This window comes from Rhinoraja longicauda, chromosome 13 (genome assembly GCF_053455715.1).
Source record: "Rhinoraja longicauda isolate Sanriku21f chromosome 13, sRhiLon1.1, whole genome shotgun sequence".
NCBI classification, from domain to species: domain Eukaryota; kingdom Metazoa; phylum Chordata; class Chondrichthyes; order Rajiformes; family Arhynchobatidae; genus Rhinoraja; species Rhinoraja longicauda.
Window position 1 is genome coordinate 36565161 of NC_135965.1, and position 21409 is coordinate 36586569.

Consider the following 21409-nt stretch of genomic DNA (forward strand, 5'->3'; position numbering starts at 1 on the left):
GGATAAAGGGGAGTATAACATTGGGCAATGAGCACATGGTGGAGGGGGGAAAGGAGCAGAGTGACTGGGGACGATGGGGGAAATGTGTGCACCCTACGGTTGGGGCAGAGGCAAGAGAGGGAGCTATTACTTGAAAATGGAGAACTCAATGTTTTATACAAACCTCTGGTCGTTTCATGAACTATCGTAACTGTTTGTATTCATATTACATTATTTGTGATGCGGGATTACTTTAAAAGATTTTTTTCAAAGGGCAATTGGCTGTATTTCTGTGTGAGCTTGCAAAATGATTTCCTGCTGGTTGGGTCCAGTCTCAGCTCAAAGATTACATTGAACTGCAGAAGTCTTGGAAGTGGAAGTGTGTGTGGACCAATGAGTGTGGCATGGAATATAAAGAGATGGAGTGACACCTTCAGTATATTCACGGATGGCTTTAGGATTGTCAGCTTATCTTTCCGATGTGCCCGGCTTTGGGGAAGGTAACATTCTGATCGTGTAGGTAAGAGCAATGCAGAAGCTTTTTATAAATGGTATGGGATACTGCAGCTTTAAAACTTGGAATGAATTGCATTTTATAAAAGGGAGCAAAATAATAATCCTTATTTATATTTTGTAATCCCATTGATTTAATGAGGGAGACACCATAATATCTCAGGCAGCTCTCAAATATAAATACAGGACTATTCTTTTAAGTGTTTTTATTCAAATAGTGTAGATTTTACGAGATGTTATGACAGTAAACAATTCAATGCATTTACTGATCAACTCGCCCATTCTGCCCTTCCTTCACTGATATAAATAGATGCTGACCATACATTTTGCATGTGCTAAACCAGAACTTTTCTCCACAGATCCTTGCAAGGCAAGAGCACAACTTTCACGGTGACAGTTTGTACAACACAGGTGTCTTATTAGTCTGGGACCCAGCACCATATTCAGCTAACCTTACCAAGGTACGGTCTCATTTACCTGCTAGAGTACACTCTTACCTTTGAGGAATTTCAAAAAGCCCTTCATTTTTATGCTTACCACAACCATTAGCAATCACACACTCACATATAGCAAGCAAGAGTATACACCAAGAATGTTGTCAACTGCAGGTGGAAGGAATGCTTGAGTGTGGCGATGCTTACATTTGTTAGAAAATCATTTAAGGTGCCCAGAGATATATCTCTCTTTCCTCTCTCTCTCCCCCCCCTCTCTCTTCCTCCCCCTCTCTCTTCCTCCCCTCTCTCTTCCTCCCCTCTCTCTTCCTCCCCTCTCTCTTCCTCCCTCTCTCTTCCTCCCCCTCTCTCTCTTCCCCCTCTCTCTTCCTCCCTCTCTCTTCCTCCCCCTCTCTCTTCCTCCCCCTCCCCTCTCTCTTCCTCCCCTCCCCTCTCTCTTCCTCCCCTCCCCCTTCCTCCCCTCCCCCTCTCTCTTCCTCCCCTCCCCCTCTCTCTTCCTCCCCTCTCTCTTCCCCCCTCTCTCTTCCTCCCCCTCTCTTCCTCCCCCTCTCTTTCTTCCCCTCTCCTCCTCCCCCCTCTCCTCCTCCCCCCTCTCCTCCTCCCCCTCCTCCTTCTCCCCCTCCTCCTTCCCCTCCTCCCCCTCCTCCTTCTCCCCCTCCTCCTTCCCCTCCTCCCCCTCCTCCTTCCCCCTCCTCCTTCCCCCTCCCTCCTTCCCCCTCCTCCTTCCCCCTCCTCTCCCCCCTCCTCTCCCCCTCCTCCTTCCCCCCTCCTCTTCCCCCTCCTCCTTTCCCCCTCCTCCTTTCCCCCCTCCTCCTTTCCCCCCATCTCCTTTCCCCCCTCCTCCTTTCCCCCTCCTCCTTACCCTCCTTACCCCCCTCTCCCCTTCCTCTCCCCCCTTCCCTCTGCCCCTTCCCCCTCTCCCCCCTTCCCCCCTCTCCTCCTCCCTCCCTCACCTCCTTCGCCCCTCCTCCTTTCCCCCCCTCTCCTCCTTTCCCCCGCCTCTCTTCCTTTCCCCCATCTCCCTCCACCTCTCCCTCCACCTCTCTCTCTCTCTCTCTCTCTCTCTCTCTCTCTCTCTCTCTCCTCTCCTCTCTCTCTCCTCTCTCTCTCTCTCTCTCTCTCTCTCTCTCTCTCTCTCTCTCTCTCTCTCTCTCTCTCTCTCTCTCTCTCCCTCTCTACCTCTCTACCTCTCTCTCTCTCTCTCTCTCTCTCTCTACCTCTCTCTCTCTCTCTACCTCTCTACCTCTCTACCTCTCCCTTTACCTCTACCACTACCTCTCCCTCCCTCCCTCCCTCTCTCCCTGTGCTTAGTGCGTGGACATCTTCTATTTGGGGAAAGCACCTTTCCCACAATCAACTTTGTGACTGCTGCATTTTGTGATGGTCTCATGACATCCAAGAATTCCAAGACAACCAAGGTTTAAAGACCTTTCCCTCTCTATCCCCTCCCCATTCTCAGTTCTCCCACTAGTTTTCCTGTCTCCTACTACATCCTTTCTTTGTTCCACCCCTTCCCCTGAAATCAGTCTGAAGAAGGGTCTCAACCCAAAACGTCACCCATTCCTTCTCTCCGGAGATGCTGCCTGACCCGCTGAGTTACTCCAGCATTTTTTGTCGACCTAAGGTTTAAAGACCATGTCTTGATCCCTTCTGGCTGCAGCCTGATACCCCAATGTTGGGAAGCACGGTGGGTGAGGGGAAGGGCACAGTGCTCACTACATACCTTTAACATTTGTATTCCACTCAAATACTCCCTGGCAAGTCCTGAGACAAAAGTTAGCTCCAGAGATTATTTACATTCCATTTTCTGTACATCCAAATCAAAGACAGCTAGATACTTTGCAGTCAGTATTTGAATCAAGGAGTTTTATTTCTTGAAGAGTCTTTGAATTATGGAAAGTTCTGTGGTTGCTGAACTTGTGTTCAAATTTTTGCTTTTATTTGAAGCGTGACTGCTTCATTCTTCTCAACTTGCAAAATAATAAAGTTGAGTTTTGCTTCATGAATTTCTACCCCCTGAGAAATTGTTGAGATTGATATAATATCGGCCAACTATTATCTCTTTACGGGGCAAGGTAAGATCTGGGTGTCGGTGGTAAATGACTTTAGACATCGTTACATGTAACCACCAGATTTTTCCGCCTGGAGGAAGAATGTTTGGAGAAAGAATTGTACATGTATAATGTCACCGTCTGCCAGGTAGAATCATAAAAGAGTCCAGTTCAATTTCTTTTCAATTTTGGAGGTGTAGGTTTTGAATAAAAGGAATTCAAACAACACAAAAACACGCACGAAACATTGGTCCAAATTTTGTAAGAAAATATTGGCTGTCCTATAAGGAACTGCCAGCATGTTCCTACTTAAAGTCTCAAACCTGCAAATCCCTCTTTAGTCTTTTCCAGAACAATGGCCTCCATGTGAAGTCTCAAACAGTGTAGCATTTCCCATTCATTGCTACAGAAGGCTGTGGAGGCCAAGTCAATGGACATTTCTAAGGCAGCGGTTGATAGATTCTTGATTAGTTAAGGTGTCTGGGGTTCTGGGGAGAAGGCAGGAGAATGACGTTGATAGGGAAAGGTAGATCAGCCATGATTAAATGGCGTAGTAGCCCTGATGGGCCGAATGGCCTAATTCAGCTCTTGTGAACACTTATGTGCCAAGAGATGTGCATGCAGAATCCTCGCCTGGCACAGGAACACCTCTCACATATATTTAAATGGAGAGGGAACCGTTTACCTTTATAATTTTGATTTAATTAAGTGAGATGTCTTTTTATTCAGTATTTTTATTGGTTTTGTTTTAAAGTTTCACGTTCTTTTAATGCCAGAGATTTTTCAGAAACATTTCCGGGCTTTGTCCTTGATAGAATTTGGCTGCTGAGGGAAACTTCACAGAAACACAGACACTTTTAGTATCACGGCAAAGAGCCTTTTGCGGTGCAGAAGAATTTATAATCCAGCTAGATCTCCTTTGGCGCACTGACCAATGCACATTGGAGGTATCACAAAATGCTGGAGTAACTCAGCGGGTCAGGCAGCATCTCAGGAGCGAAGGAATGGGTGACGCTTCGGGTCGAGACCCTTCCTCGTCACCCATTCCTTCTCTCCTGAGATGCTGCCTGACCCGCTGAGTTACTCCAGCATTTTGTGATACCTTCGATTTGTACCAGCATCTACAGTTATTTTCCTACACAATGCACATTGGAAAGTGGGCAAATTGTTTTGGACATTCAAATCTGCAGACCAGCAAAGGCCACGCACGCACCAAAGCAAACATTGATTATTCCGAAGATCATTTTAAAATGTCACTGTCTCATCTAGGTTATATATGACACACATGGTTACAAATGGGATTTGGATTTATCTACAATTCGTAATCAGAATCACTGAATTTGTAAACCAGCATCTGCACTTCCTTGCGTCTACATTTTTTTCCCCCACTGAATTAAGAAGTACTTCTGGTTGAAGTACACTGGCTTGTAACTATACTGGCTCTTCACACTTGACAAGCATATTTTATGAAGCTGCTGGATTTAATTAATATTGTTTCTAACTTTCCAGTCATGCCTTTTATCATTGGGAATGTGAGTTTTTACGCATGACAGGTCGTGCAAGCACCAGTTATTGTGCAATGGGAAGTAATGTGAATAGGAAGGAATGTAACTGAAAGTTTACAGTTAACGCTGAGGACAAACAATGCATTTCATCTGTGAAAGGGCTTTGCTTAAATGTCTGTTCATTAAGTCTGGAGGTTAGATTTTGTCCTTTCAACTAATGAAAATACTTAGTGCAGGAAAAGCTTTATGCAGATGCCATAGGAACTCCCATATTGTTGTTAGAAGGCCTCATTACCAAGAATGACTGTCTTGGATTGCCCAAAGTGTCAATTATGTATTCCACTCGTAAAAGTTAAAAACGATACTGGAGAGATCTGATATATTTCAGCAACACAGTCAGTTATGATGGGATGTCGTTGGTTGATCCTTCGAATAGCACAACTCTTCCTTATAATTCACCATGAAATTCAATGTAGGAGATGAAAACAAGTGGCAGGCTACACCACAGTCTTCACTCCTGTTGTATTTTCTTCCCTCCCTACCCCTCCAGTGGTTCAAGCAGCCAGACTACGATTTCTTTGAGAATTACATCAAGTACCGTCAAAATAATCCAGATCAGGCCTTCTACATTGTAAATCCCAAAATGCAGTGGCAGCTTTGGAACATCTTGCAGGAGAACACAGCAGAAGATATCCAGCGCAACCCCCCTTCCTCTGGACTAATGGGTGAGTGAACATCCCGTGTGCGCTTCAGCCATGCAAGTGCTCTTTCTTGGGAGATTGCTTCATTGTTCCCTTTGGTGCCTTTGGCATTGTTTCCTTTGATGCCTTTTTCAGCATAACGAGATTATTGTGCAGGAAGGAACTGCAGATGCTGGTTTACACTGAAAACCTGCATCATCTCAGAGGGTCAGGCAGCATCTCTGGAGAAAAGGAATAGGTGACGTTTCGGTTCGAGACCCTTCTTCAGAATGAGAGTCAGGGGAGAGGGAAACTAGAGGTGTGAAAAAGTACAGGACAAATTGGAGCCGGGGGCCAAGCAGCCCACAATGGTCCATTGTTGACTGTGGAGGAGGTGATAATGGAGGGATGGGAACGGTGAAACAGTGAAACGACGACTAGGATGGGGAGGGATGGAGAGAGAGGGAGCGCACGGCTTACTTGAAATCAGAGAAACCAATATTTATACCGCTGGGTTGTAAGCTGCCCGAGTGAAATATGAGGTGCTGTTTCTCCAATTTGCATGTGGCCTCACTACTCTGACAGTGGAGGAGGCCCAAGGCAGAAAAGTCAGTGTGGGAATGGGACGGGAAAGTGTTTGGCGACCGGGAGATTCCGTCGGCCAAGGCTTTATTGTTGCATATTAGTTTTACAAACATGTAAGATTGGCCTCTTGAGTACTCCACTATTCAATACACCAAGGCAGATCAGACGACAACAGGGCTCGGTGTGCCTGTGTGTCCCTGGTAAACTTCCACCTGCCTTGCTTGTCAAGACCCAATCTACATTTACCTTAATATTCACAGATCCTGCTACAGTCCGTGGTGATGAAGGGGTGGAAACTTCCACGGGAAAAATAACTTTTTTTTGCTTGCAATTAATGGGGTACTTCTTATTTTTGAATGTGACCTTTGGTTTCTAAATTCCCACATCCTCTCCACATTCACCTTATCAAGACCGGTCAGAATCATTTAGATTTCAATCAACACCCCTATGATTCTTCTGAAGTGAGGTGAAAGCACCATTCGTGAGGTGACAGGACCAATCCCTGTGTATCTATTCTGCATATTTAAAAAAATTATTCCTTTAAATGTCCACCACTGCATAGTGATTGTTAACTGTCCCTCAAGATAATTTTCTACTTCAACAGAAGCCACAACCTTGAAATCACATATTTGTGTCTCTAATTTTTATATTGCTTCTACTGATTAGTATCCAAGTCAACTAAGACCCTAGAAATTATTGTCTACTGTGAGTCTGCTGAATTTGGTGTTTAGCACCTCGTACAGACTGTGCTGATCTTTTTCCCATGAAATGGGAGGCACAACGTTGCGGCAGTAGGGATACTGCCAGAGATCTGGGTTTGGTCCTGATTATGGGTACTGTCTATATGGAGTTTGTATGTTCTCCCTTTGACCATGTGGGTTTCCTCCAGGTGCTCTGGTTTCTTCACACATCCAAAAGACATACAGATTTGTAGGTTAATTGGCTTTGGTAAAAAATTGTAAATTGTCCCCTGTCGTGCAGTGTAGTGTCAGTGAACGGGGTGATTGTTGGTCGCGCGAACTCGATGGGCCAAAGTGCCCGTCTCCTCTCTGTATCTTGAAAGTCTAAAGTCTAAATCATAACACGCTTAACCTGCGTCCTTTGCTCCTGTCTCTAATGAATGTTATACTAAAGTCAACTCAGTTTAATTCTGTTATGGAAAGTACATGTAGAAGGCGAAATAAGAATTGCACATAGCAAAACATTCTCTGGAAAACAATATTTAAAAATCAAAATAGACGTTTAGATAGTAATAGCATTGGGGTCATGGAGTATAAATGAGACTTGGAAGTTTGTGTCAGATTTGTTGCAGAATTTATGATCCATTGTTATGCTGGTAAAAATAGTTCAGAGGGTAATATGCATTAGATCAGTAATCAACCAGAACCAGATCAGCACACCGGAATGTTCCACGTTCCAATTTCAAAGGCAAGCATAGGTGCAAACTATACGGTTTCATATAAGAATATTTTAAAATTTATGAAGTGACTATGGTCAAAGTTGAAACCAAATTCATCTTAGTTTAGTGTAGAGATACAGCGTGGAAACAGGCCCTTCGGCCCACCGATCCATGCTGACCAACGATCATCCGTACACTAGTGATACACTACACACTAGGGGCAATTTACAGAAGCCAATTAACCCACAAACCTGCACGTCTTTGGAATGTGGGAGGAAACTGGAACAACCAGAGAACATCCACACGGTCACAGGGAGAACGTACAAACTCCCTACAGACAGCACCTGTAGTCAGGATCAAACCTGGCTCTCTGGTGTGCTAAGGCAGCAACTCTACCGCTCTGCCACTGTGTCTCTGTAGAAAGTCCTTCAATTAGGTACAAGCAAAAGCAACTGATCCTCGGCATGAAACTGCACAATTAAATAAGATTCAGCGGCAATGATGTTTTTAACATTGCCAGCTATCTGCATTGAATTTAGATGAAAGAAGCTCTGATGCTTTTTCACAACCATTTTCTTTGAGAACTCCATCCATTGTAGTTTCTCCACCTTTGTTGCACAGCTCTTTACAGTTACTGGATGAGGTACCTTCCCTTACAATGGGTGGTGTTTGTTTTATTTTGTGTAGACCACTACCTTCCTATTCCGTGATAGCATACAGGCCTTCTGCTTGCCATCGTCCACCTTTGACTGATCTGCCATTTTCACCAATTCCAACTCGATCTCTCACCATCACCTTCATCTGTCCTTGCCACCTTCCCACCTGCTGAAGAGGTGGTTCCCTTCTCAATATTCTGTTCCACAACGAGATTCGAACCCTTTGCATGTCACCTTCCTCTGGAAATATGTGCATTGCGATACCTGCTCTTCCCCTCCTCTTTTCCCAATGTCTAGTGCCCAGAGATTCTTTCCAGAGGAACAGCAATTCACTTAGTTTTAGGGACACAGCATGGAAACGAGCTCTTCGGCCCGCTAAGTCCACGCCGACCATTGATCATCCGTACACCAGTTCTATGCTATCCCATCCCGCACACTAAGGGCAATTTACAGAAGCCATTTAACCTACAACCCTGCACTTCTTTGAAACGTGGGAGGAAACCCACACGGTCACAAGGAGAACATACAAACTCCGCACAGACAGCACCCATAGTCTGGAACAATCCCAGGTGTCTGGCGCTGTGAGGCAGCAGCTTTGCCGCTGTGCCACAGTGCCACTCAAAATGACAATGATGATTGTGTATAGAGATGATTGCATATACTGTACTTCCGCTTAATATAGTATGTAGTATTTGTTGTTCATTGTTAGGAGACCACATCTAAATTCAGTAATCACTGTGCTGAACACCGTTTTTCATCCACAAACAGTCATTGGACTCTTTTGCCTGTCATTTGCCTAGTAGTTTTGATTCACTGTCCCATTCCCATTTTGACTTCTGTCTGTACTCTTGTCATGAAGCTCAACGTCCATTTGAGGAGCAGCTCTTCCTTCTTGAGGTGCACTCAGACCTCCAAACTCACTACTGAGATTAGCACTCTTAGATTGTAACTGCAATCCTCACTTTTATTGCACCAATGATTCTGTTATTTCCATTTATAACTCCACTAAATCACGTATCACCTCATATTTACATTTTATTGTATTCCATTCCATCTTACCCTCAACAATCATCCTTGCCATTTAATCATCTATCTCTCCAATGCATCACCACCTTTCCTCGTGACCGAGTGCAATGGAGGGTCCGTCGAGAACAGAGGGGGGCCCGGCATGTGGGGGAAGGGAGGGGGGTTGGGCTGCTGCCACGAGCAGCAGCAGACAGTAGATAAGACTGTTCTGTACTTTTGTAACTTTGTTGGCACCAACACGTGGCGACTCTTGTGTACGGCCTAGGTTGTATCAAAACGAAGCATTGCATTGTTCCTCGGATTCATTCATTCAATTTTCTTCCCTCTTCTTTCCCTTCCCTTGAATTCATACTTAGTTTAAAGAAAAGACCTATCTTCACCCATTCAATTTTGATGAAAGATCATCAACATGTAATGTTCATTTGGTTTCTCTCTGCACAGGTACTGTCAGTACGGGTGTCAGGTGGTTGAGGGTAGAAGGCAGGAGAATGGGGTTAGGAGGGGGATATAGATCAGCCATGATTGAATGGCTTTGGTAAAAAATTGTAAATTGTCCCCTGTCGTGCAGTGTAGTGTCAGTGAACGGGGTGATTGTTGGTCGCGCGAACTCGATGGGCCAAAGTGCCCGTCTCCTCTCTGTATCTTGAAAGTCTAAAGTCTAAATCATAACACGCTTAACCTGCGTCCTTTGCTCCTGTCTCTAATGAATGTTATACTAAAGTCAACTCAGTTTAATTCTGTTATGGAAAGTACATGTAGAAGGCGAAATAAGAATTGCACATAGCAAAACATTCTCTGGAAAACAATATTTAAAAATCAAAATAGACGTTTAGATAGTAATAGCATTGGGGTCATGGAGTATAAATGAGACTTGGAAGTTTGTGTCAGATTTGTTGCAGAATTTATGATCCATTGTTATGCTGGTAAAAATAGTTCAGAGGGTAATATGCATTAGATCAGTAATCAACCAGAACCAGATCAGCACACCGGAATGTTCCACGTTCCAATTTCAAAGGCAAGCATAGGTGCAAACTATACGGTTTCATATAAGAATATTTTAAAATTTATGAAGTGACTATGGTCAAAGTTGAAACCAAATTCATCTTAGTTTAGTGTAGAGATACAGCGTGGAAACAGGCCCTTCGGCCCACCGATCCATGCTGACCAACGATCATCCGTACACTAGTGATACACTACACACTAGGGGCAATTTACAGAAGCCAATTAACCCACAAACCTGCACGTCTTTGGAATGTGGGAGGAAACTGGAACAACCAGAGAACATCCACACGGTCACAGGGAGAACGTACAAACTCCCTACAGACAGCACCTGTAGTCAGGATCAAACCTGGCTCTCTGGTGTGCTAAGGCAGCAACTCTACCGCTCTGCCACTGTGTCTCTGTAGAAAGTCCTTCAATTAGGTACAAGCAAAAGCAACTGATCCTCGGCATGAAACTGCACAATTAAATAAGATTCAGCGGCAATGATGTTTTTAACATTGCCAGCTATCTGCATTGAATTTAGATGAAAGAAGCTCTGATGCTTTTTCACAACCATTTTCTTTGAGAACTCCATCCATTGTAGTTTCTCCACCTTTGTTGCACAGCTCTTTACAGTTACTGGATGAGGTACCTTCCCTTACAATGGGTGGTGTTTGTTTTATTTTGTGTAGACCACTACCTTCCTATTCCGTGATAGCATACAGGCCTTCTGCTTGCCATCGTCCACCTTTGACTGATCTGCCATTTTCACCAATTCCAACTCGATCTCTCACCATCACCTTCATCTGTCCTTGCCACCTTCCCACCTGCTGAAGAGGTGGTTCCCTTCTCAATATTCTGTTCCACAACGAGATTCGAACCCTTTGCATGTCACCTTCCTCTGGAAATATGTGCATTGCGATACCTGCTCTTCCCCTCCTCTTTTCCCAATGTCTAGTGCCCAGAGATTCTTTCCAGAGGAACAGCAATTCACTTAGTTTTAGGGACACAGCATGGAAACGAGCTCTTCGGCCCGCTAAGTCCACGCCGACCATTGATCATCCGTACACCAGTTCTATGCTATCCCATCCCGCACACTAAGGGCAATTTACAGAAGCCATTTAACCTACAACCCTGCACTTCTTTGAAACGTGGGAGGAAACCCACACGGTCACAAGGAGAACATACAAACTCCGCACAGACAGCACCCATAGTCTGGAACAATCCCAGGTGTCTGGCGCTGTGAGGCAGCAGCTTTGCCGCTGTGCCACAGTGCCACTCAAAATGACAATGATGATTGTGTATAGAGATGATTGCATATACTGTACTTCCGCTTAATATAGTATGTAGTATTTGTTGTTCATTGTTAGGAGACCACATCTAAATTCAGTAATCACTGTGCTGAACACCGTTTTTCATCCACAAACAGTCATTGGACTCTTTTGCCTGTCATTTGCCTAGTAGTTTTGATTCACTGTCCCATTCCCATTTTGACTTCTGTCTGTACTCTTGTCATGAAGCTCAACGTCCATTTGAGGAGCAGCTCTTCCTTCTTGAGGTGCACTCAGACCTCCAAACTCACTACTGAGATTAGCACTCTTAGATTGTAACTGCAATCCTCACTTTTATTGCACCAATGATTCTGTTATTTCCATTTATAACTCCACTAAATCACGTATCACCTCATATTTACATTTTATTGTATTCCATTCCATCTTACCCTCAACAATCATCCTTGCCATTTAATCATCTATCTCTCCAATGCATCACCACCTTTCCTCGTGACCGAGTGCAATGGAGGGTCCGTCGAGAACAGAGGGGGGCCCGGCATGTGGGGGAAGGGAGGGGGGTTGGGCTGCTGCCACGAGCAGCAGCAGACAGTAGATAAGAAAATAACTGCAGATGCTGGTACAAATCGATTTATTCACAAAATGCTGGAGTAACTCAGCAGGTCAGGCAGCATCTCGGGAGAGAAGGAATGGGTGACGTTTCGGGTCGAGACCCTTCTTCAGACTGATGTCGGGGGTGGGACAAAGGAAGGATATAGGTGGAGACAGGAAGATAGAGGGAGATCTGGGAAGGAGGAGGGGAAGGGAGGGACAGAGGAGCTATCTGAAGTTGGAGAAGTCAACGTTCATACCACCGGGCCGCAAACTGCCCAGGCGAAATATGAGGTGCTGCTCCTCCAATTTCCGGCGGGCCTCACTATGGCACTGGAGGAGGCCCATGACAGAGAGGTCAGACTGGGAATGGGAGGGGGAGTTGAAGTGCTGGGCCACCGGGAGATCAGTGGCGTTAATGCGGACCGAGCGCAGGTGTTCAGCGAAGCGATCGCCGAGCCTGCGCTTGGTTTCGCCGATATAGATGAGTTGACATCTAGAGCAGCGGATGCAATAGATGAGGTTGGAGGAGGTGCAGGTGAACCTCTGTCTCACCTGGAAAGAATGTTTGGGTCCTTTGATGGAGTTGAGGGGGGAGGTAAAGGGACAGGTGTTGCATCTCGTGCGGTTGCAAGGGAAAGTGCCCGGGGTTAGGGTGGTTTGGGTAGGAAGGGACGAGTGGACCAGGGAGTTGCGGAGGGAACGGTCTCTGCGGAATGCAGAGAGGGGAGGGGATGGGAAGATATGGCCAGTGGTGGGGTCCTGTTGTAGGTGACAGTAGATAAGACTGTTCTGTACTTTTGTAACTTTGTTGGCACCAACATGTGGCGACTCTTGTGTACGGCCTAGGTTGTATCAAAACGAAGCATTGCATTGTTCCTCGGATTCATTCATTCAATTTTCTTCCCTCTTCTTTCCCTTCCCTTGAATTCATACTTAGTTTAAAGAAAAGACCTATCTTCACCCATTCAATTTTGATGAAAGATCATCAACATGTAATGTTCATTTGGTTTCTCTCTGCACAGGTACTGTCAGTACGGGTGTCAGGTGGTTGAGGGTAGAAGGCAGGAGAATGGGGTTAGGAGGGGGATATAGATCAGCCATGATTGAATGGCGGAGGGTACTCCTCATGGGCCGAATGGCCTAATTCTGCTCCTATCACCTTTGACCTTTGCGGCAGGCCTGCTGTGTATCTCCAACAATTATTTCAGACTTGCAAAGTATGCAGCAGTCTCTTTCTTTGCTCGGTTTACAAGGCCAATGAATATGCAATGTGAAAGAGGAGGAGAAGTCGTAGAGTAGGAGGTGAATATGCAATGTGAAGGAAGTGAACAGAGCTGCCACTAAATGAGGCATGATGCTCAAAAGTGATCATCTGATTTTAAAACAATCTCTACTGAACTTGCAAGAGAAGATTGGTTTACGTTGAGATTAATTCTGAGTGTTCACTTGTGTCCACACTCTCAGCTGAAATTGCATTCCACGGCTAATTTGTGTTTGTTTTCCTCTTTCACGGGCCCATTTGCCACAATTTAAAGTATTTCTTTCATTCTCAGGTATCCTGTTGATGATGACCGTTTGCAATGAAATAGATGTCTATGAATTCCTACCTTCGCAAAGACAGACTGATCTCTGCCATTATTATGAAAGGTTCCAAGACCAAGCCTGCACCTTGGGTGCTTACCACCCACTGATGTTTGAGAAAAATATGGTGAAACGTATAAACCATGGTTCAGATGAGAAGATCTACGTTCAAGGCAAAGTCACCCTTCCAGGGTTTCGAACATTCCAATGTTCTAATTCAGAATAAATACCCTCATTATTACAGACCATGGGGAGGGTAACTGGTGTCTGTTGTTGCTCTTTGTCCTCTATAACCGAGTAGGGTATTATCATTGTATGTGGTTAGTATAGAAACATAGAAAATAGGTGCTGGAGGAGGCCCTTCGAGCCAGCACCGCCATTCATTGTGATCATGGCTGATCATCCACAATCAGTAACCCGTGCCTGCCTTCTCTCCATACCCCTTGATTCCGCTAGCCCCAAGAGCTCTATCTAACTCTCTTTAAAATGCATCCAGTCAATTGGCTTCCACTGCCTTCTGTGACAGAGAATTCCACAAATTCACGACTCTCTGGGTGAAAACGTTTTTTCTCGTCTCAGTTTTAAATGGCCTCCCCTTTATTCTTAGACTGTGGCCCCTGGTTCTGGACTCCCCCAACATTGGGAACATTTTTCCTGCATCTAGCTTGTCCAGTCCTTTTATAATTTGATGTGAAACCAAGAACTGCAGATGACGTTGAATACACAAAAAAAACACAAGTGCTGGAGTAACTCGGCAGGTCGGGCAGCACCTTTGGAGAACATGGATAGGTGACATTGGGACACTTCTTCAGACTGATTCAGTCTGCTGTGTTACGCCAACACTTTGTGTTGTTTCACCTAAAAACTAGGCATCGATGCCTCTGGTCTGCACCAGCGAGCCTTTCTTCACCAGCTGTTGCACGGTGTGGTTGCTGTTGCAGCTCATGTTGTAGCCCCTGAGGACAGGCTTTCTTCAGGCCGCTGCCAATGACAAGAAGCACTCAGTCATCGTGGGAATAATACCAAAGCTAAGTTTGGATAAACATCAAGAAAGATTTCTCAAAATATCATTAGCAGTAGCAAAAAAATGTGTTGCGGTCACATGGAAAGAACAAAATGAAATAAGATTTGAAAGATGGCATGCAGAAATGCGGAGTTGTATCCCATTAGAAAAAGCAACGTATAATCTGAGAAATGGATATGACTTCTTTTTGAAGGTGTGGAACCCATTCATGGCAAAGCTAGGATTAAGAATAGGAAGTAGTTAAATTCAGGATTGCTTTGATACCTAACAAGAATTTAAAAAGAAACTACTCGGAAGTGACTCCCTCAGGACTCCAGGTTTTTCTTTTTCTTTCTTTCTTCTGCTTTTTCTTTTTCCTTCTTTTGAACTGGGGGGTGGGGGGGAGGGGAGAAAATACAGAACAATACGTGTATAATCGAAGTTATAGGTCAGTGACTATTGTTTACTAAGGAATGTAAAATGTATAACGTATGGGTTCTGTTAAAATTTAAATAAAATATTTTTAAGTCATCGTGGGGCTCCCTCTGCTCTCACCAGCTGCCCCTTATTCCTGTCCCCCCCCCCCCCCCCCCCTTTCCTATATGGAGTACATCGGCGACTCCTTGGGAGAAGGAGGAGGAGGTGGAGAGGGGGAAGAAGCCGAGTGAACAGAGTTACGGGAAAAGGAGGAGGAGGCATGAGCAGTGGGGAGCAGACAGCAGAGAAGCTGCAACTGGTGAGAGGGGAGGGAGCCCCATGGTGACCGAGCTCGTCGTATCAGTGCAGCGACCAGGGTGGCACGATGGCACAGTGGTAGAGTTGCTGCCTTACAGTGCTTGCAGAGACCCGGGTTCGATCCCAACTACGGGTGCTGTCTGTACGGAGTTTGTACGTTCTCCTCGTGACCGCGTAGGTTTTCTCAGATCTTCAGTTTCCTCCCACACTCCAAAGACGTATAGGTCAATTGGTTTGGTACGTGTAAAAATTGTCCCTTATGTGTGTATAGGATAGAGTTAATGTGCGGGGGTCGCTAGCCGGTACGGAATCGGTGGGCCGAAGGGCCTGTTTCCGTGCTGTATTTCGAAACTCAACTAAAAAGAATGCGCTGTCCGCAGGGGCTACAATGTGAGCCGTGACAACAGCCACTTCAAACGGACCGTCCTGTGTGAGAAGGGGTTGTGGGTTTTTTTGTATGTACAATACTAAATTATTCAAAACAAGCCCACCATCACAGTACAAGCAAAACAAATGTACTAAAAGTAAACTATTATACAACTATATCATCATCCTTATTAAGGATGCCTTCCAACCCCAGCGGTCCCAGAAATCCCCCAGGGCACCCGTGGACAGCCAGGCGCGGACATTACCCTGGAAAAGGGGCAGGCAGCCGGCTCGGGCAGAGCCCTCTTCTGCTTGGCGCCCTGACTTGCGGATGGCCAGCTTGGCCAGGCCCAGGAGCAACCCAACCAGGACATCTTCAGCCCTACCCTCTCCCCTATGCACAGGGTGTCCAAAGATGCAGATGGTGGGTGTGAAGTGCAGCCAGAAGGCTGAAGAAGGCCTCTCGGGGGTAGTGTTGGAGGCCAGGGCCGGGAAGGCCTGGGCAGGTCCATCCACTGTAAACCAAAATCCATTATAAAGGGCTCTGTTAAAATGTGGATTTATAGCATTGTAAACTGTGAACGCTTGCATTATTGTTCTAGACTGTACATAATAGTTAAATCAGTTTTGATTTTAATCTTATTCAGATAAATAAGTTTTGAATCTGAAGATATTAATTATAGTATTTCTACCTGGCAGTGTGGTCAATTATTGGTCCATTGTAAAATAGTTTGCATATTAATAGTTTATATATGGTGTTTTAAATTAATTATTTTTATAAATGAAATCTCATTTTCTGTGCGTTCGTGTCATATATGTTAACGCTGTCTTGATTTAAATGCAGTTGTTGACATGTACAAATTGTGGTGTTGGTTGGACATTGGGAAAATGGTGAGGCCCAGCATTAAGGAGGTTCCAGGTACATCTTTAGCCTGGGAGGAATATATATGCTGAGCTAACAGGTATTGGTGAATAAAGTATATTTTTTAAAGTCAGTAGTTATCATTGAAATCGAGCTGGGGGCACATTTGCTGATGGTTTACACTTGCACCTCTTTGCTAATATCCCCACTGCAGCATATTTAATTTAATTGTTAAATCTCTCACTCATACAAAATCGTGGCAGTTATTTTCCCGAACAGCTCTTAGTATTCCAACAACTGCATCAAAGATTTGGAATCTTGTCAAGAGCCACTTGTTCAACACAAGATTTCGCACATAAGGAAAGTAAATTTGCCTGATTACTTTGGTTCCTTGGGCATAATATGCTGTGTATTAAGTCTTTTGCTGCTGACCTTGAACTTGATTGTAATGTTGAAACAAAAAATTCTCAATAAATTTTAAAAGAAATGATCAAGATCAAAACTGGCCTGGTCAATGACCACTCAAGACTTTGAAATGACAAGATCTGAAAGACCTTCGCAGTTTTATTGACGTTAAGTTGAAGTATAATTCCAATTTAACTTTTTATCATACTTGCCCAATGCTTTCATTAACATCAACAGACAGAGAGTAGAAAGGAAAAATGGGGACTTAGATCCAGTTACGTTTTAAGAGTGATCAGCCATGATCGCATTGAATGGCGGTGCTGGCTCGAAGGGCTGAATGGCCTACTCCTGCACCTATTGTCTATTGTCTATTGTCTAACATTAAAAAATCAAGAGATTAGATGGTTATTATGAAGCTGAAGTAATTTTTCATGATCTCTTGCAAGAAGTTTGACATAGTCAGAAGTACATCAGTCAAGAGATTAAAAGTATAACATGCTGCAATGGTATGTTTCTCCAATGAAATAACTGAGTTTTCATATTTGCAAGAACATTCACATAGGTGGTCAACATCACTGGAAGATTTAAAATGTCAGAAAGATTTAATTTAAAGGTGATTACCAAAACGGTTCCACTTGAGTTCTTTAATCCAGGACAGTAAAAGTATATGGAAAGCTGAATCAGGAGGCAAAACGGGTTTTAGCAGACACTTTTCTCTAAGGGTTACACGTTCTTATATTCCTAATTCAGAAATGGAGCAAATATTGGCATGGTCGTCCTTTGAGCCTGCTCTGCCATTCAACAATATTGAAACATTGTTTATCTTGACACCATTCTCCTGCCTACTCAACCTTTTATCGATTCCTCAACTAACCAGAAATCCATCAACCTCTCTCCAATGCTGTCAGAGTTTGAAGTTCCGCACCCTTTGGGGAAGAGAATTTCAAATATTCATCACCCTCTTTTTAAAAGAATTTCTCCTCATTTCAACCTATGGTACTGATGCGCTACAATGCTGAGAACGATATGGGCCGAATGGCCTAATTCTGCTCCTATAACTTATGAACATCGGAGATTGACAGATTCTTGATTAGTATGGGTGTCAGGGGTTACAAGGATAAGGCAGGAGATTGGGGTTGAGAGGGAAAGATAAATCAGCCATGATTGAATGGCTGAGTAGACTTGATGGGCTGAATGGCCTAATTCTGCTCCTATAACTTATGAACGTATATATTCTGCATTCTATTTTATACTTTGCTCTATCGATTGCACTTGAGTTTGACTTGATTGTATTTATGTATAGTGTTTCTAATCTGATTGGATAACATGAATAACAATCCTTTTCACTGTACCTCGGTAAACGTGACAATAATAATAAACATATAAAACATAAATGGCGTCCCCTTTAGTTAAGAGTTTGTGATCCTCAGCCTAAACTCCTTAGCCAAGGTAACATCCTCCACACATTGACCCCTCATGAGATAATGAAATATGTTATATGACTCATTCTTCTTCTCAACCCCAGAATTAGAGGCCAAGCCCACTCAATCTCCATCTCTGACAGACCAGCCATCCAGGCCATCAATATGGTGAATCTTCACTTCCACTATAGCAAAGATATCCTTTTCAGGGCAAGGAAATCATCATTATGCCCAGAACTGCTGACGTGGTCACACTGTGCTTGTTTCTATCATCAAGGATCCCCACCATCCCTCTGCGGATTCCGTCAGGTAGGAGACACAGAAGCCTGAAGTCCCACACCACCAGGTTCAGGGACACCTGCTTTCCAAAGACTCATCATGTTCTTGAACTGCTCTGCACAACCCTAATCCTAACTCAGTAATGGTGACCTCTTGCACTACCACAGACTTGTTTTGTTTGTGTTTTTGTACTAATGTCATATTTTTGCACAGTCTTTTCACTGTCCTATATATTAGTGAACAATTACATTAGTTTGTTAGAATCCATGGCCCGGTGATGCTGCGGCAAGCAAGACTTTCATTGTACGTGTACCTCACTACTCACACTTCAGTCTCACACTTTCTGTTTGTATCTCTGGCCTATGTTGCAACCATCTGCCTACTAAAAACCTCCCTCACCGGTCGGTGTCCACGTATTACTTGCCAGGCTTCGCCCTGCCTCTCCTCTCTTCCAGCTTTCTTCCCCCCACCCTACCTGCAATAAGTCTGAAGAAGGGTCCCAACCTGAAACGGTCACCCATCCATCTTCTCCAGAGATGCTGTCTGACGCGCTGAGTTACTCCAACACTCGTGTCATTTTCTACCTGTTGTTCATATTACCAGTACAATCAGCAAGCATAAAGCAAGCTCTACCGAGTGAAAATATTGCTTGCAAAACTGTTCATGGCTGCATTCTGAATTAATGAGGAGACAGCTGGCTAGGTAGGTTTTACAATCTCTGCATGCTCATTTCCACTGTGCAGGGGTAGTGATTCCAGCAATTGCTCCACAAGGTACAAACCTTCAAACGATAACTCATTAAACTACAACGTAGATTCGGTCAAAAATCTCCGAATGTATTCATACATTATCATTAACTTATATTGTTTGGACCGAAGGTATCACAAAATGCTGGGGTAACTCAGCGGGTCAGGCAGCATCTCTGGAGAGAAGGAATGGGTGACGTTTTGGGTCGAGACCCTTACAGGATTGTTTGGACCTTTGCTTTTGGTATAATTGAAAGCTTAAAATTAGGAGGAGGAGGAGAAGGAAAAGTTATTGGTGGAGAGAAGTGAAAGGGTTGCCTCGGAGTGAGGACTCAATACTCAATGAGTGTGGTTACTTAGACAAAGATTTCCTATAAAAGATAAGACACAAAATGCTGGAGAAACTCAGCGGGACACGAAATGTCCCCCTTTCCTTCCCTCCAGGGAGGCTGTCTGTCCCGCGGAGTCACTCCAGCATTTTGTGTCTATCTCCGGTGTAAACCAGCACCTGCAGTTCCATCCTAAAGATTTCCTATCTTCAGCCTTTCCACTCGCTTGCAGTTCCATTAGATGTTGGAGAAGTTGGTCATACGCCATCTAGTGCTACAACAAGGATCTACGTGAGCAGCTTTGTGATTTACTGAAGACCTAAGCTCTTAATATGTAAACTGCACTGTCATAGTCTTTGAGGCAAATTTCACTATATTATTTCCTGGTATTAATACAAGAATCAAGTCAGATCAGCCAAGGTGGATTGAAGATGTGGATACAAGGATCTGCAGATGCTGGTTTACAAAACAAGACGCAAAGTGCTGGGGTAACTCAGCAGGTCAGACAGCATCCCTGGAGAACCTAGATAGGTGGCATTTTGGGTCAGGACCTTTCTCTGCCTGACCCGCTGAGTTACTCCAGCAATTTGTGTCTATCTTTGATGCCCTTCTTCAGACTGTTCAGAAGTGTCCCGACCCAAAGCGTCACCTATCCATATTCTCCAGAGTTGCTGCCTGACCCGCTGAGTTACTCCAGCATTTTGTGCCTTGGAATGTAAATTGAAGGTCAGCACCCAACAGTGAACTGATGCCTTATTACATGGTCTAAATAATATTATCAGATTTGATGCTACTATTGTGGCAGAATAACCAGCTTCCTCAAGGTAATTGATGGCACTTGCATTGCATTGAAGGACAAAGGCGAAGACTGACAGCTACTTGAACAGTGAGTCAACAGGGGCTGTTCAGTAGCTTGAACAGGGAGCTCCGGCAGCGGCAGCGTGTTCGCCCGCCCGGATCGGACTTATCATCGGCGGAGCCGGCCGTCTTCGGAGGCTGCGGGAGCGGCTGGGACTCGCCTTAGGCTCCGGCCGCTGCGGACCGTCCGGCGCGGTCTGCAACCACAACAACCTGACTGCGGGAGAGGACGGCAGGAGAAGGGAAAGACATTGTGGCCTTCCATCACAGTGAGGAGAGAGAGGACTGGAGGAGACTCACTGTGATGGATGTTTCTTTGATGGATGTTTCTTTTTTTTGTGTGTTTTTGGGGTTGTGTAATTTTAATGCCTATTTAATGCTTTTATTGTTGGACTGTGGGTGACCGAATTTCGTCCAATATTGGATGACAAATAAAGCTATCTTGAATCTTGAATCTTAATGTCCAGTGAATGGGCAAAGTTGGTTACAAATATTCCGTATGAATGTCATGAATCATTTGACTCAACACATTCCTTGTAAGGATCCTAGTCTTTGCCCATGTATTTGGGGGAGGTCGTCAACTGGTGGGTGGCCAGTTTAGTTTAGTTTATTATTGTCATGTGTACTGAGGTACAGTGAAAAGCTTTTTCGTTGTGTGTTATTTTTAGATTTAGAGATACAGCGCAGAAACAGGCCCTTCGGCCCACCGGGTCCGTGCCGCCCAGCGATCCCCGCACACTAACGCTATCCTACACCCACTAGGGACAATTTTTACATTTACCCAGCCAATGAACCTACATACCTGCACGTCTTTGGAGTGTGGGAAGAAAGCGAAGATCTCGGAGAAAACCCACGCAGGTCACGGGGAGAACGTACAAACTCCGGACAGACAGCGCCCAGCGTCAGGATCGAACCTAAGACTCCGGCGCTGCATTCGCTGTAAGGCAGCAACTCTACCGCTGCGCCACCGTGCCGCCCAGTCTGCGAAAAGACTTTATATGATTATAATCAAGCTGTCCACGGTGTACAGATACAGGATGAAAGGTATAATGTTTAGTGCAAGATAAACTCTCTTTCCCTCTCTGCAGATGCCCCTGAATTGCTGAGTGTTTTC

General features: G+C 44.6%; 1 protein-coding gene across 6 annotated transcripts in view; it reads left to right on the forward strand.

The window, feature by feature from the left end:
- Window positions 1-18024, forward strand: part of LOC144599642 (beta-galactoside alpha-2,6-sialyltransferase 1-like) — a 50998-nt gene extending 32974 nt beyond the window's left edge. For 5 of the 6 annotated variants that reach the window (XM_078410785.1, XM_078410783.1, XM_078410784.1 and 2 more), the window contains 3 exons: window positions 852-953; window positions 5051-5225; window positions 13264-18024. In XM_078410785.1, the coding sequence (XP_078266911.1) occupies window positions 852-953; window positions 5051-5225; window positions 13264-13517 (531 nt within the window). In that variant the 3' untranslated portion in view covers window positions 13518-18024. The remainder of the gene's footprint in view (window positions 1-851; window positions 954-5050; window positions 5226-13263) is intronic. The other variant, XM_078410789.1, reaches the window with a different exon arrangement.
- The last annotated feature ends 3385 nt before the right edge of the window (window positions 18025-21409 follow it).